The 17,091-nt window shown below is 37.1% G+C and overlaps 1 protein-coding gene across 48 annotated transcripts in view; it reads right to left on the bottom strand.

The window, feature by feature from the left end:
* Shot (dystonin-like protein short stop) overlaps window positions 1-17,091 on the bottom strand; it is a 104,689-nt gene that overhangs the window by 53,709 nt on the left and 33,889 nt on the right. For 28 of the 48 annotated variants that reach the window (XR_011447483.1, XM_070303348.1, XM_070303349.1 and 25 more), the window contains 4 exons: window positions 15,594-15,611; window positions 13,257-13,316; window positions 11,885-11,974; window positions 11,370-11,540 (listed from right to left, as the gene is read on the bottom strand). Coding sequence is in view for 47 of the 48 variants with exons in the window: in XM_070303348.1 (XP_070159449.1) it covers window positions 11,370-11,540; window positions 11,885-11,974; window positions 13,257-13,316; window positions 15,594-15,611 (339 nt within the window). In the remaining variant the exon portion in view is untranslated. Of the gene's footprint in view, window positions 1-636; window positions 1,955-11,369; window positions 11,541-11,884; window positions 11,975-13,256; window positions 13,317-15,593; window positions 15,612-17,091 lie in introns of those variants that run through there. The other 20 variants (XM_070303358.1, XM_070303361.1, XM_070303376.1 and 17 more) reach the window with 10 other exon arrangements.

Below are 17,091 nucleotides of genomic sequence, written 5' to 3'. Positions count from 1 at the left end.
TACGAGCCGCGCTTGCACGCAACTACAGGTGTGCGGTCTTGGTTACCAGCAGCAAAATTATCTCCATTAAACTGCAATTGAGTTTAGCTGAGCGAGGTAGACATGCCTCTTTATTTAAGTCACGATGATGTAACAGCTAGCTCATTAAATCTCGTTGAGAAAAGATCCCCTCAGAAACATTGGAGAGAAAACCATTGCACGCCGAGTGTATCGATGCTAGCGATACACTGGCGCATTGTTGCAACAATGTAAAATCGGAAGTGTCATAATTCCATTGAGAGAGTTTCATAGATCGTTAAAGAGTATTTTATTCTTTATTACTATATATTTATTTTATTTTATAAATATATTTGATCGCGTTTTCTCATCACTAAACAATTATAAACAGCCTTAATTGTATCTGTACTATTCATAATTTCTCATTGTTTCGGTAAAGACCAATTAATTAAAGATAACAATCACTCTCTCGGTGACATTACTTTTAAACTAATTGCTAATTAGTACTCGCGAAATAGTCACGACTCCTCCGGCAAACGTCAAGGAATCACCCAGTCAGGTCTCTCCCTAGAGCGTTCCTGTCAGCGCGACATCAACGTGAATCCTTTCCCCTGTTTCTCCTCCATTTCGAAACGCTACCTAAGACCTCGGTCGACAATCGGCGCTTTGTGTATATAGCTCGCAGATCGTCGGCGGAGCGCGATCCCGTTGAACTGGGTGAAACGCCATCGTCACGTTTGTCGTCCTCCCTCGTGCCTTGCACAAACAGCCTACCTCCCTTACTGAATCGATAGAGCGACATTTTTTTCTTTTTTTTTTTTTGTGGATCACGAAGCGTGTATCGTACTCGTGCTTATCGCTCTCTTCCTGCCCCGGCTCTCCTCGGACCGAGGATCGTTCAAACCGCGAGTCGTCCGCGAGCTACAACTGTTCATTTACATACGTACGTGATACACAACATCGCGTCGCACCAGGCTGCTCGCTGTTTGTATTTTCCACGTGAGTATACTACGTTGGTTTAATGAAATGAGACCGCGCGATGCCGAATGTATTTGCCTAGCGAGATAGAATTACTTTCAAACATCGTATAACAATATTTAGCGTGATAATAAAAGGTATCATTAGCTCTCGTATATTTTCATCGTCCAAGTATGATCGTGTGATATTCAATTCCTTTGTACGATGTATAATAACTGCGAGATTCAAAATGTTGGGTGTAAAATGAAAATCAAACAGTCATAGATATTTTAATTCAACCATGTGACGAGAAAATTAAAGATCATTATATTTTAACTTTTGGAATCAAGGAAAAGTCAACGAACCGAAGAATACGAGCTACAGTCGCTATTATACGTTCTTACGGCAGTATCCTTACGGCAGATCATTTTAGAGGACTCGTTGACAGTCAATTTGACAATCGTAAAAATTTATCCGCGCCTGATTGTACGTCTTTTTGACAGCATCCTGCCGGTGATCCCGGCAGAGTCAAGTATCACGCGCTAACTGTAGCTCGTTCGCGCCGGCACGTTAACCAGGCGCCATAAAGCGGAACCGCGCCGGTTAGAGACAGCACAGCGGGCTGGTGCGAATGTTATGACAATTTGTTTTCTTTCTCTCTCTTTTTGACAACACGGACTTGTGAACAGATAGTCGGCGCGCACTCGACGTGGTCAACATCACGCGCGACGTTCTCTCTCTCTCTCTCTCTTTCTCTCCTGAACCACCTAATCTCGCGAACTAACAACTGACCACGCACAACTGACACGATCACGAGCACTAATGAGGACGAAGACTACGGTGATGATTGAAAATGATAATCCAACTGACGACGGGCGAGCAAGCTCTATGCGCGACACGCCGGACGATCGCCGCGTAGCATCCGGCCGTCGTGGCGAGAGTAGGCCAACGAAATGCGCACAGGTGAGAGACGTTTCTCCCTCTCTCCTCTCTGGCACTTCTGCTCTCCCACCTTTTTTGCCATCACCATCCACCCACCTGACGTTACCTCACGCTTCGCCGCACCTCGTCGCGTGGTGTACTCGTCATGCGATGCATCCACCTCCTGCCCCTTACTTATGTCACTGATTGAAAACAATTTTGATGTTTACGATCATTGTTTTTTTTTTCTTCTTTATTTTGGTTAAACTGTTCTTGATGTCTCTATATTCAAGCTTAAAAAAGGAGGGGGTCTATTTAAAATTTGTAAAAGAATTCTTGAGAATTTTCACATTTCTCACACCCTGACAAACCTTTTTTAAATTTGACATCTTTCTTTTCTAATTCCATCATTTTTAGCCATCGCATATAGCTATCTTCTTTTTTTACAATTAAAAAAAAAATATATGTTTTTAATAATATTATCCTCCCAAATTATATTTTCTCACGATAGCAATGGCGAAAGAGAGATCATAGATTCGATCATTAATGCCGATCCATTGTACAATCTCTTCTAAATCGCGCATGTGTCCTCGATCGATCGACTTCGCACGCAGTGGAAGCTCGTATTACGATCGGTAGACGCTTCCTCTCCCTTCTCGTCGTCGGGACGTCATCGTCGCGCGTCCTTCCTCCTTTTCCTTTTCTAGATATTTCGCGTTCCACCGGCGTGCAAACACGCGCTCGAATACGTGTATACATTATACGTATCTTTCCGCGACCCACGACATTCCGCTCGTCAGGGTCTCCAACGGTACCGTGCATAATTCACGCGTGAGCGGTGGAGTTGGTTATCTCGATATCAAGGTCGAGCCGTGATCGGGAACGTGACCTTGATAAAGACCGAGATTCCTTCGCGACAGGCCTAAAAAGGTAGCGAACCGAGCAATCCTTGTATTTTGATGACATCACCAAGAGAGTTCCAGTTTCGGTAGACGTCTGATAAGCATTACGTTGATAAGCACAGCGGTGATAACGATAAGAGTATGAAAATAAGAGAGAGCCATGAGAAACAAACGCGAGATCGCAGTATTCGCGTATATAAATGAAAACAATAATTATTATATATATTGTAATTGTGTAGCTGGCCTCATGTTTTTTTTAATTAAAAAGATATAAGTATTTTTAAAAAATAAAAGAGATAAAAACGCTTAAAAGACGTTTTAAGAGAGGGACGTCTTTCAGACGTGCTCTATTTAAGATTCCTAACAAATAACAAGTCGCAGAAACAGACGTATTATTACGTATAATTCTCGATACAGTAAATACGGTAGATACTCTAGATGATCTATGCGGAAACTTAAGATATATTCGTAAAATATGCAAATGTCATTTGCATCAGCTGATACGTAGGATTTCTTACGAACTAACAATCTCGTCGTTTTTGAAACGGCGTGGGTCCTTGTTTGGCTCGCACATTCCGCACCAATTGTAAATGTTTAAGAATGCAACGAGCAAGGTCTTCACGTTAATAAGTTGTTTGACCAATTAAGATACGTCACGTAACACATATCATAAATTGGCATCGATACGCTTCCGATTCTCGTGGACCAAACGCGGTAATGTCGATCCGAATGAGATAATTACGTAGCGCGATCCCCTCTCCCCCCTCCCCCCTCCTCCCTCTTTTATACGTTCCGAAGGCGTTCGAGATAATAGGATAATGGAAAATCCATGTCGTAATTGCTGACAGTAAAAAAAAAAAAAAAAAAAAAAGAGAGACTGCCATAATTTGCTTCTTCTCTTTAATTGTCCTCGTCAATAGCATTTTTATAACAGCGGAAGCAAATTTTGATCCTACGATCCAACCTTGCATCGCCAACTATTTCGTCTCGATCTCTGAGACAAATCACGATGGAGGTCGTGATCATCATATTTCTTCAGAATATTATAGAAAGGTCCAGATATCGAGCACAAACGACAGGAAGGAAAAGCGACCCACTTGTGCAGCTTTTTATTCTTTTCCTGTCCCGTTGAGGGGTGTGTCTTGCATTTATCAAGATCCAAGATATGCGACATACGCAAACATAAATTGCTTGTAATAAAATAGATTTATATGTGCGTGAAAAGTATCACGGAAAGAAAAATCTTCGCTACCATAGCTAATCATGGTTTGCATAATAAATTTCTAAACTGCACCAAAACGCTTTGCTGTTGCACCTAATAAATAGGTGTCATAGCTAGTAAGATGTTCGCTGTCCATATATTACGATTGAAATCTAGTTACCACACGCAATTTTTAGCTGCGGCAGCTGGATTTTTTTTTTCCGTGATGTTTTTAGATAGAAAAGAAAAAGGGAAAAAGAATCTTCTACCTGGCTTCAGATATTTCATTAATATTAGATTAATTCGACTATTCAACCAAGATGATTAGAAACAAATGCGGAAGCGAGAATAGAATTCTCAGACGCTGATGTATACGCGTCAATTCCGACCGATACGGCGCACAATCGAGCTTTCATTGCAAATTTATACGCGTGCCGACACTTAGGGAAAGAGGTCGATGGCCTCTGGTGGGTCCTCGGGAAAAAAAGGATTCGAGAAAAAAAAAACGACAAGCAGCAGCAAACGAGAAAGGCTGATGAATAAAAAAGATATATAAAGTCGTCAAGCAATTGATCATCCATTAATGAAATTGATTCCTTTTGACATATCAATTTTAATGAAGAATATATGAAGTGTCTCTTCTTCAATCAGATATCAAATATAAATTTCTCAAGAGACAATTGACGGAAAATAGGTCGTAATGCACTTTTTCATAAAATTATCAAATGTTTGGCCACATCGAGTCCTTGCATCAGTCGCGATATACAAATATTATAATTGCGGAGCTATAATATGCTAATTGTACGGGGAGATCACAAGGCGGATATGAAGTCATCGCACCCGAGGCCACTTGATTCGTTCCATCGTCGCTTCTCCCGTCCTGGGTACGCTAATTCGTTGCCTTTGGTGCAAGGATGGAATATAATCCAGCCGCTGTAATCCGTACAGTATATCGTGCGCATACGGCACGCAACTTGCATGGAGATATATAACTCTTTTATACAATGGTTAAGAATAAGAAAGTGACAACGAACGAATACAATGAGCAATTTCTCCCCAGCAATAATGACATTGGGAAAAGCTCATAAATAAGCAAATAAGGTATTTAAATTTACATAAAGCTACGTATATGCACACGCGATCAGAATATTTAATATTAATACGAATAATCTACGCATGACTAGAATATATAACGTCAACATTAAATCTCCACAATGTAAGTGCCGGTTCAACTTTCGCTTTCATTCGCTCGTTAAGATAAGCAGTGTAAATTAAAAATTGTAACGATCAATGTGGGCCATTAATCCGGTAGTCAAAAAGTTTGGATACACACAGTTACAACGTCTGTGCGTGAACGACTCTTTGTAAATCAATGGCAACGATCCCAGACGAGAAGCCTTGCCTCGCAAGGAGAGTGAAACTCGTAACCAGCCCGCATCGAAGCCTGTACTTACAGACCCCGAATGATTTCGCACGCAGGTGAATGATGTCATTCGTAATAGCGTCATCATCGAAACATTCAGCGTCTCCGAAGACGCTATTTAAGAGAGCGCCATGAAATGACTATTAAATCTTCTCGCGAATATTTTTATTCTTGGAAAAAAAAAAGAACTAACAAACCTTGAGATATCAACAATCTTTTATCAAATAATTATTATACATAAACGGAAATCATTATCGTATCATTCAATAACTAAATTCTTAATATTTCTCATTAAGACAAAAAAAAAAATATCAAACAATATTTCGTAAGAAAAATGCGTAAACGATAACATTTTCGAAACAAGATGCAGTAAGGGAAAAAAAAAACTGTATCTAATAGCAAAATTATGTTTATCGGAAATGACAGACCCTTAGATTTCCTCAGACGATGGATAAATTGCGCGATCGATTAGCGAAGACCTTCAACTGCATCTACCCTGGGAGGCTTAATATTGCGCCTCCATGTTTTTTTAAAGCGATCGTTTTATTACCAATTCCGCCCACGCAATTTTATTACCGAGCAGAACATTGCGTACTTGCGTACGATCAATAGCGCGTAAATGTGATCGAAATTATCGCGACTGTCTTTCAAATAAATTAAATGGACTGAGTTTTCCTCATTAAAAAACCTTGAATAGCTCGATTCAGTTTCAAAGTATCGTATATATATATATATATATATATTACATTCACAGCGAGTCATGTCGCTGCGCAGATCGGAGGTCACAACTTAAACGAGTATGTGAAAATTAGCAAGGTGAGACGTTAAAATTCACGGCATAAACTCTATCTCCGAGATCTCCGATAAAAAGGACATTGGCATGGAACCAGGGGTGGAAAACCGTCAGCATAATAAATCTTGATTTTATTTTAACTGCAGAAATATTTCGCAACATGAGTTAGCAAATAATGCAAGTAATGCTAATCACGTTATACACACATTGCGTCTACTTTATCAAAAAAGATATTTGTTACCTAATTTAAGAAAGCAAATGATATTACATAATAGAATGTTGAAAATATTTTCTGTATCCGAGAATTAAGGGCACAGTCTATTTTAGCAGTATAAAAAATTAATGATTTTTTTGAAATTCTTTTTAAGTATATTAAATGTTTATCTTCTGCGAATTTTACATATGTTTTTAATGATGTGTAGATAGTACGTCGATATTAAGTCTTAGCTATTTAGCTTTTTTTGTTCAATAAGAGCTTCTGCGCGTAACATTTTCAAAAACACTGGTCTGACATGCGGCTGCTCGTGTGAATCGTTTGAAATAAAAAAAAAAAACTTTGATCTAGTTTTATTCCGTAGGATATTTTTGAGATATCAAAACTTAATTAGATTTAGAACTTAATAAAATTTAATATTTTTCTGACTTTTGAAGAAATAAAAAAATTTCAGCAAAATTAAAATATCTAATTTTAAAATGAGAAAAACGCGAAAAAAAACCAATTCCTAATATTCTTTAAAACAAAATTCCTGAAAATTATTAATTTTTTTCATATTGCTAGAGTAGACTGAGCCCTTAAATTAAATCCCCCAATTTCGAGTACACACATTGAAAGAAAATGTATATTTCCATTATTTGTGAATTCTGAATAAAACAGAGAGAGATAATGAAATAATTAAATAATTCAAGTATTGCACATAAAAACAAGATTTTCTTTCTTTATGAATGAATCTGTATAGGACTTGAGCGTGGGCATTCGGATGGGAACCAAGTGGAAAACCGAGTGCTCATTCATTCGCTCGTTCTAATTCAGGTGTAACTACCTGTACGAGCCATCTGTGTTTAACGAAGCGATCGTCTTGGCAAGTATCGTCGGTAAAGCAGAAAATAATTCATAATTGCATATACGATTGCGTAACCACTTTGATTCCCAAACATCCTCTATACGCGCTCAGGATGATGATCATTTAGGGGATGTAAATGATCGACTTACCTTGCGTCGCCATCTCTGCGGCGCAAAAGAAAAGAAAATTCACTATTAGAAGGATCAACTACTTTAAGGCGTTAAGATTAAGCGTAAAACTACGTTTTTTACTTAATTCATCATACATAATCGACTCTGCACAGCTTTATTTATGCTGATACTGATATAACAACGTACAAAATAAAAGACTGCCTTTCTTATATAATATATTCTCAAAATATGCTTTTCGAACATTAAAATATTTTTTACAAGTTAATAAAGTCACAAGCATTCTAACAAAAAAAAAATATATATATAAGTATATATATTTCAAAATGCAAACAATTAGAAGACCTTATTGTAAAGTTCTGAGAATGAACCTCTTCTTTTCGGCGGAGATGCGGAAAAATGAATAAAACGCGCAGAAGAAAGCCAGAAGAAAAAAAGATAAAGAAACACAGAGATGCAAACGATCATTCTTTTTATTTCAAATTTATATATCTGGCATTTCTAATATATAATTGTCTTTCCCTGCACTGTGCAATTCTGCAAGCGCCATCGGAAAGGGCGAACACTAGTCGTCTTTATGCTCGCGTAACTCGGTTACTCGGTTCGCGCCTTCGCTCGACTTTTTGCGATTCCTTTAGAAAGAAATGCAGATGGATCCTTCTCGCCGGCATAAATGCGTATATCCGACATGCCTTCTGTATTTATCTCGAACCGCATACGGTAGCGTGATTCGCCATCAAAAGAAATATTCATGAGCGAGTACAAGACGCCGCGTTTCGAAACTCGCACGAGCGTTTCGAGATTCGCCGATATCGGGTGTGCCAGAAGATACGGACAATCGATATTAGCGCGTCTTTATTTCATCATGCGTGTTCGTCTCGGCGGCAATTTAAACTAAGAAAAATTAAGAGAATTGCGGGCGACTGGAAACTGCACGATTAAAGATCTAAATATTTTCGAGCGTAAAATGCTAAATAATTAACTAAGTACCTTAAAAGCTATTTTAGATTTTTTTTTTTTTTTCTCGAGTATATTAGCAATTAATCTTTTTGATATTTTACATTTTACATTTGGTGTTTTATTGATGTTTAAATAGTATTCTTAAATTTTTAGCTTTTTTTTTTGTTCAAAAATGTGACATAGTTCAACGATGTGACATGCTCCTCCTCGTGTAATTACCGTGAAATGAAAAAACTCAGTTTAGTTTTAATCCGTAAGATATTTTTGAGATACTGTACCTGATTTCATCGGAGAAGATTGAAAAATAACAAAATAGTGTCACGTTAAAATTAGATATTTCTATTTTGCTGAAATTTGTTTATTTCTTCGAAATTAGAAAAATATTAAATATTGATTTTTTTAAATTCTAATTAGATTCAGTATCTCAAAAATATACAGATTAAAACTGAACCGAGTTTTTTCATTTATGACAATTACACTGAACAGAATAAATCCTAAAATAATGTGAATAATTCTGTATAGAAAGCATAATATTTAATAAAGATTTTTAATTATAAAATGACGAGCAGCATGTCACACTGTCGAATCGTGTATCTTTGAACAAAAGAAAAATGCTAAAAATTTGCGAATACTGACCTATTATCTAAATATTAATAAACATGTGCAAAACTTCGAAAAGATGAATTTTTAATATTCTTCAAAAACAATTCCTAACAAAAATCATCAATATATTTCATACAGCTAGACTGTAGGTAGACTGAACTCATAATGTACATATATAAATTGCAAAGTATGAAAAATAAATCTATTCCCTTCGAGATTAAATATTATTTCATATCATGCGTCGCGGCGATTCGGCCGAGCGCGACTACTCTCGATCGTCGGTCCGGCACGAGACGAGCGGCCGTCCTCGCTTTCGCTTTTCTTTGGCACAATGCACGTGATTCCACGCGAGCTATATACGTTCGTTTTACCGGCACCTACCACAACGTTACATCGAAAGATACGGGCAATCTAAAAATAGCGTGGGATACAACGCACCGGCGAGATCTATCGCGAGGGTACGCGTGACGCTTTTGATTAGCGTGCACGCGTCGCGTCGAGTCGCTTAATCGCCCTCCCTGTATTATCCCGATCGATTAATACACTCATCGCTGATGAAATTCAACAGCTGGGCGTTCCAAATTCCATAAGTCCCATTAAAAACATGAGAAACAAGAGAAAATGTCTCTTGGAAAAAGAGATTGTAGGAAAAGCGGAAGTTCAAATATCACGTTATTAAAAGCAGGAGAGATAGAGAGAGAGAGTCGGAGTTCATCGACACGCGCTAATAGTCAACCTGTCAAGTTTTATGACACGGGCCACTGGCCGGTGAGATATGAAGTGCAAACGGAGCGAGAGATGTTTTACGCGCGCGTAAAACGCATCGGGATGAATTTTGCATTCGCTGAAAACGCAGAAAGAGAATTCTACCGATGACGAAATACCGATAGTTGTTAATTCTACGAATTACAATCTTCCGCGCGTTTCCGCGCTTTCCTGTGTTTCGAAACGGGAGAATGCATTGCGATAAAAATTCTTCGAAGTACTTTGCCTTTACATTCACCGAAGCTCCGAGATTTCACGATAATTGCTCTAATGCTCTGCTTTAGACTTTCAAACGGCGTATCCGACACGTTGTAATGTGATCGGAATAAAAAAAAAATATTGAATCTCGATAAAAATCGAGATAAATCGATCAAAGAAGCTTGCGTGCTCATGAAAAATTACTCGCTTTTTTCAAGTTATCAATTCAAGTTATTCCGCGAAAAGTGACGGAGCGGTCGTTTCCGATAAACGACGAAAGTGTTGCCGCGCCTAGTAGAACCAACGTGTGCCGTTAGTCCAACGGTACACGCACATGCGAGTACGCTAATGCAAAGTACCTGCGACATTACGCCAGCCGTGCAAAACATGTTTTATGATGCAGAGGACTACGATGATGAATATTCGACGTTATTTTCGCGCAAGCGTTAACGCATATGACAACTAGGATAACATACAGGCTGTCTCGCAAGTATTGTATATTATTGCCCGAGAAATTTTCAAGAAATCTTTTCCGCTTTTACTGAATCAAAATTTGATTCGATAGGTAATCAAGGTTTAATGTTTATACGATATGTAAAAATTTCGCTAATTAATTCCACCTGTTTAAAAATGAGAAAGATCGATGACTCGATAATGGCGCGTTACGTCCTATTGGATACTCTATATCTATATGCATTTCACTTTCTATCACGAATTGCACGGCCGACTGGACGCATCATATATAGTCCAATGGACACTGCAGTAAATTACGATGGGCGGTTTCCATCATGCTGACATAGCAGCCGCTTCATTTGCATTATACAAGCTGTGTTCTAGATACTAGATACCAGGAGATAAACTGAGAAAAATGACGATTATTTTAACATCTCTCAAGGTTTTCATCACCAATGAAATTAATATATTTCATATTTATTAAAAAATCAAATAAATTATTTCAGTAAAAACTGAATTTTAAACTTAAAAAGATTTAAAACGCTTGTATTATTTGTTTAATATTTTATGTAGAGATCCTGGCGAAATCTAAATTTATATATAATAAAAAAAAAAAATTAAAAGGATGCAAACAAATATGACAATGATGGTTTTCTATTCAATTCTCAAAGATCGTAGATTTTGAAAGATTGCTTATAATTATAAAGGAGCGCACACGATTCCGGGATATTCCTCTGAATATCCGATAGAGGTAAAACACAGCGTACGCTTGTACGAGCGTGCGATGCGTATAAAAATTTACGATGCCGCGATACTCGCACGCTATTGGCAAATTCAACATAAAACGTCCGGGATGCCGTTGTCTCGAGACGCATGGTCGATTCGAAAGGCGGACCATGCGTTAGCTTAGAATACATCGTTACTTTGCGACCGTTAACTCGAAGGGTCGCACTTATCCATACATTATCGTCACGTCTCTTAACTAAAATAACCGCAGCAACACTTACCTGGAAGTGCAGAATGATGGTCCATATCAGGCCTAGAGTGAGCTTCGGGTTACCGTCCACGATATCTTCCGCCCGGATGTTCACCAGCTTGATCTTCTTGTACCGTAGAAAGTCGAGGGCCATTTGTACATTTTGCAACATGTGGAAACGCATTCGACCTCTCTCCCGCGGCTGAAAAATAGACGATCGGATTGTCATTGATTAACTTCTATCGGGGACAATTATCGTTTGCTCGATCCAATTGTCATTTAGAATTCGATTCAATTGGATAATTCAATATACTTTTGTACTCTTCCGTATCAAAGGCATGTACTTGAATTTATAAAATATTGTTGCAAGAAACAGATTCGTGATGAAACTTAATAGTTATAAATCAAATTAATCTTTGAAGTGAAAGAATGTGACTTTAAGCTTGAATATTTTTAAAATATTTATTTCTTTTTTTTACATAATAAAAATTATATTTAGAAAAACTTTTCCGAGAGAGTTTTACGAAAAGCGTATATTATACTTACAAGATGTTCGCCGGAAAGCACTTCCAGCAGAGAGATAAGGTTGTGACCGTCGCGTAGATCCTCGAATAGGTCGCCGACATGTCTGCTCGCCTGCAACAAATTCCAAAGTTCCAAGTTAATCGTCGTTTATAAATCGAACAGCAGAAGAGCACATCTAGCGAGAAGAAGAAAAAAATATCAATACGACTAACACAAAGAAAGAAAATCGGAAAGCTAAATGGGAGGACGCATTGAAGGTATAGAATCTATTGGCAATGTGCTCGTCTAAGCGGTTGCCATATAAATAGCAAATAAAAAATCGCAGGAATGTTAAGAGTTGCACGTTATATGTATAAAGCAAATAATGAAAGAGTCCCTATGAGTCGAATGTGTACAAGTATCGTCGACAACGAATCATAGTTTTATTCGCGCATGACGCAATGGAGGCATGCAACATTGACAGACAAATATCCGAAATCTTGCAATTATGCGACATTGTAAATCATGTCACGATAAAATTTGTCATAAAAGCAAAAGATGATTAAAGGTCTACTCTAGAAATATGAAAAATTGATAACTAATTTTTTTTTTTTTTTTTAAATGTTAGAAATATTCTTTTGACGTTTTGCATATGTTTATATAAATGTTTAAACAATACGTCAATATTTTTAAATTTTGAACAAGACCGAGCCTTTTCATTTTAGACAATTATACGAGGAGCATATCGCACCATCATTTCTGAACACGCTACGCTCCGTATTGAACAAAAAAAGCTAAACATCCAAAAATTAAAAATACTGAGATACTATTTAAATATTAATAAAAACGTGTGTAAAACGCCAGAAAGATTAATTTTTAACATTCTAAAAAAAAAAAAAAAAAAAAACTGAAAATCGTCAATTTTTGTCATATTGTTAGAATGGACTGGAGTTAGATTGGAAAAGTTGGGGACAATAAGATTATTGAAATGTCTGAAATCGGTGTTTCCTGATTCCAGATATTCGAATTGCGATTACTTAAAATGTAAACGCATGCAGATCTACAGACCGGTTTTGAAAATACACATTAAGCTCGGCGCATTCGTTACCATATCGGTCGACCAATGATCGACTCCAACGGTTGCAAAGTAAGTACGTCATCTCTTGCAGGTGTTAGTCAGATGATGGCATGTTAATAACACGAGAGAACAGAACGCGTCTTGTTGCGAGAGAGAGAGAATCTCTCGTGGAACAAAAACGCGAGGCGAGCGCGATATATCGCACTTTGCGCGTTTTACATAATTTCTTAATTCGCAACATCGTGAAACACATGAAAACGGGATCTGCTATGGTAAACACAACAATAAATCATGCATGCGTGTCATCACGACCGAGAACGAAAATTATAAACTTACGGTGGGGGAACAGCATGGTTGGTTGTTCACAAGGACGCATACGTGTAGGCACGTGTAAGTCTGAAAAAGATAGCGATGAGAACCGTCACCGTGAATTAGTAAAGAGAGCTCGCGCGAGCAGGAGCGAATGACATATATTTTTGAAAACCCGAAGTGATAATTTTCAACAATCTCTCCGAAGCGAAAATGTAAAAGTTGAAAGTTTCATTATTTCTGTCAAAATGACAGAATTATTTTTGACGAATATTGTATTCGTGACACAACTGAAATATTATAATCTGAAAATATTATCAAATAAAATCAATATAATTAAATTTTATTAAAGTTCATAGATCCGCTCCTGTAACGCGTAAATGTGCGTCGAGTGTTTTGTACAAATGAGTAAATGTCAAGCGATTGACAGAATAGCACGTGATCTGCCTTATGTGAGTAAAGCTGAGTATTTCAGAGACGGTTTTTTCTTTTCTTTAATAACCGGAATTGTAAACTATCAGAACTATTAAACTAAATGAAAAAAATAAGATTCAGAATTCTTAATAATTTATAAACTTTTACGAAATAATACGCCACCTTCCCGCATATACGTCCGCCGCCTTCTATCTACATCTTTCGTAACCGTGATTAATTGCCATAAGTCATGTCTACACATCTCAAAAGATTTCGACGCATTCCAGTTTTATGACATTGTGACATTCGTTCTTTTATATCACGATTGTGAAGAGAATTAATTGCCGTTTTATCACATGGATGATTATACATGCTGTGAATTATACATGCTGTGAAATCTACAAATATTGACGCGACTCAACCACGAATGTCGCAATGCGCGCATCATAAAAATGGCAATCAAGCAAACTTTGAAATCCCAAATATATGTATTAGAAAGCTGGTCCATCCCGAATTATATACAAACGTAAATAAGTTTAAAACCCCATAGATATTTTATATCACTTATTTAAATGTTTGACCATTCAAATTTAAATATTATATAATAATATATAAATACAAATAAATTTATTAAAAAAAAAAAAAAAAAAAAATGAAACTTTTGACTAGAACTATTCGTTTTATTAATTACAGTAAAATTAAGCAAAATAGTTCTAAACTTAGTTTGTAAATATTTCCTATTACGTATTATATAAAAATTTTAATAATAATTACGTTGTTGTAATTTGCATATTTTTCCTATTAAAACGTGTAATAACGCTAAAGCGGAGACATCGTTTTCCAAACGTTCAGCAACTGTTGGCAAACTCCGTTTACGTAGAGAAAATAAACAACCGATTCCGTCAGTTTTAAAGCCCTATAACTCGAAACGGAAGTATTTCCGGAGTAGAGATCTGTACAAACTTCTTTCGTCTTAACGACTAATAAAACATGCTTCTAAAATTTGCCAGACTTAATAGAAAGAACATTCCCGTATAAGAAGTCCACAGTATATAACAAATTTATATTTATTATTTATATTCATTATACTCATTATATATATATATATAATTATTATTAATATTAATTATCTACATTCATTAAATTAATTATTATATTCATTATATTCATTTATTATGCATTTAAAGGCGTACGAAATATACGAAGAAAAGTATTGTAGTCAGCAATGTATGTATGCAAAGTATCTTTCAACGCTAAAATTGTTTCTCATAAATCGACTGTCTCGTAATTGATATTCAATTGTCTTAAACAATGTGATTGACTGGGAATTTCACGACTAGTCGCTTCAAGCGGCAAAAAATTCGAAATCCTCGCGTGTTGAAGTGACGAGTGAAGGGATGCGGTAAAGGGCGAGAACATTACCGTCGGAATATCTTATTCTATCGCGTGACACGACCGACTCCGACGATTCATGACGTGCCGTTTTGACACGAATGCCACTTTGTCATAAAGGCATTAGAGACACGGGAGAATAAGGGTAACAGATGAGACACGTAACGGTGTACGGCGAATGCTTATAACAAAAGTAATTATTCTAATCCAACTATGCGAACCACGTTCATAATTTTGTGTGTATGTTAAAAACAGTCTTTAGAATGCGCGAATTGCGGTTGACAACCGCATGTAAAAAGCGACACATTATCCGTCAAGATTATTGCGTAATAATTCCTTATTATTTCACATATGTGACTTATGTTCTAACTGGAACAATTAAAACGTCGTATATGAATACTATCGTATTGCTTACTCTTAAATCATATCTTCAATTAAATATAACGTTTCACGAATACTCGAGTTCACAATAATGGACTCGAATGTATGAATGCATCGCGATACGTATCGTGTTTTCATTCACGTAGGTCATAAGAGGAGCGACACATCGATACATACCTTGACGTATTTCCAATGCTGCAGGAAACAAAAAATACAACAAATCGTTGTACATGCGATAACAATTTACATATAATTAGGTCAAACGCGTCGATCGGCACGCGATTCATTCTTGGTCTTATCGTTATACACGTTGATCGTAATATATGTCATTATGGTAATTATTATTACGACAAAACGCGTTGATCACGCAAGTTTAAGCAACACCATCTTCAGATAATGCGTTTTACGCGGATGCAAGTATTCTTCGAGGGATCAACGAAAAATAACTTTCATCCTTACGCAACATTGTGGGCTATGTTTCATTACTCTGTCCTCGGCTCGCGCGCAGATCGTCCACTTCCTGTATCCGTGATTCCGTAAATGCAATGTGCGCAAGGTCTTACAAAAAGTAAAGCACGGAATTGCTATCTACGAAGAACAATTCGTATAGATTGTTATCGAATTAAAATATACAATATTAAAAAAAAGATACGCAGCTAAAAAGTAAGTAGCTCCTCTAATATCAATTTTTCGGAAGATATATGTATAACGGTTTTTTTTTTCCCCAAGAGAAACAAATCTTTATATTATGCAATTCATCAGCAAATAGTTATTAGATAAGTGTCCTATTAATTGTCATAAGCTTGTATCTTACATTTATTCATTCAACAAACTTTTATAAATAACATGATATATTTAATTATGGCATCAAGAGAAAGATGTTCAATTTAAAAAAATATCATTATTCTTCTTCAAATATATAAGACGATGGACAAAAACACAGATACAAAAAGCCGAGAATGAGAGTGAAGCCGTAGAATGTCGTTGCATTGTGATTACGTAAGCGCCGCAGGTTCGTGCCGTAGATCAAAGAGGCGCATCCGCGAAGAGCGACCGCTAAAAACAAACGTAAAAGGCTCTCTTTTTCTCCCCCTTCAACGTTCCTTCCCCATGGGCTCGTTCGAACCCCTCTCCCTTCCTTCTGCTCCGACAAGCGGGGCGCGACGGTGCCCCGAACAAACGCTACCTATATCTCTATCTATCTACCTACCTCACCTGCCCTACAGCCCCACCTCTACGATAAATCGGGAACGGCACTCTCGAAGAGGGTTTCCGAATAAGGTCAGGCTCGCAAGACCAAACGTGGGCGCGCGAAACCGACCGTGGGTCGATGCCGGCAACCGCTATTTGTAAATATCGGATATCGTCATTATTTTTGTGATACCACCTGGATAGCGGAGAAATTAGCCATACATACATTTCACAGGGTATCGATTTTATTCGCCAAACTCTATGAAATTATTCCGGAACCAATGACATTATCATTATCATTATGCGACTCTCTCCCCAATAAGCATCGCGATAAATCTCATAAATTGTATATATATTATATATTAATGAGACGCAATTTAGCTTATCTTTGATTGTGAGCAAGTCTCGGGGAAAATGAATACGAGAAATGAGACTCCTGATATTTATTTTATCTTGGGATTTCAACAAATCTCCTAGATCTTTC

Source organism: Polyergus mexicanus, unplaced genomic scaffold, assembly GCF_030449975.1.
Source record: "Polyergus mexicanus isolate NDT 795.1 unplaced genomic scaffold, iyPolMexi1.0 SCAF_10, whole genome shotgun sequence".
NCBI classification, from domain to species: domain Eukaryota; kingdom Metazoa; phylum Arthropoda; class Insecta; order Hymenoptera; family Formicidae; genus Polyergus; species Polyergus mexicanus.
This window is presented reverse-complemented; position numbering and strand designations above follow the sequence as displayed.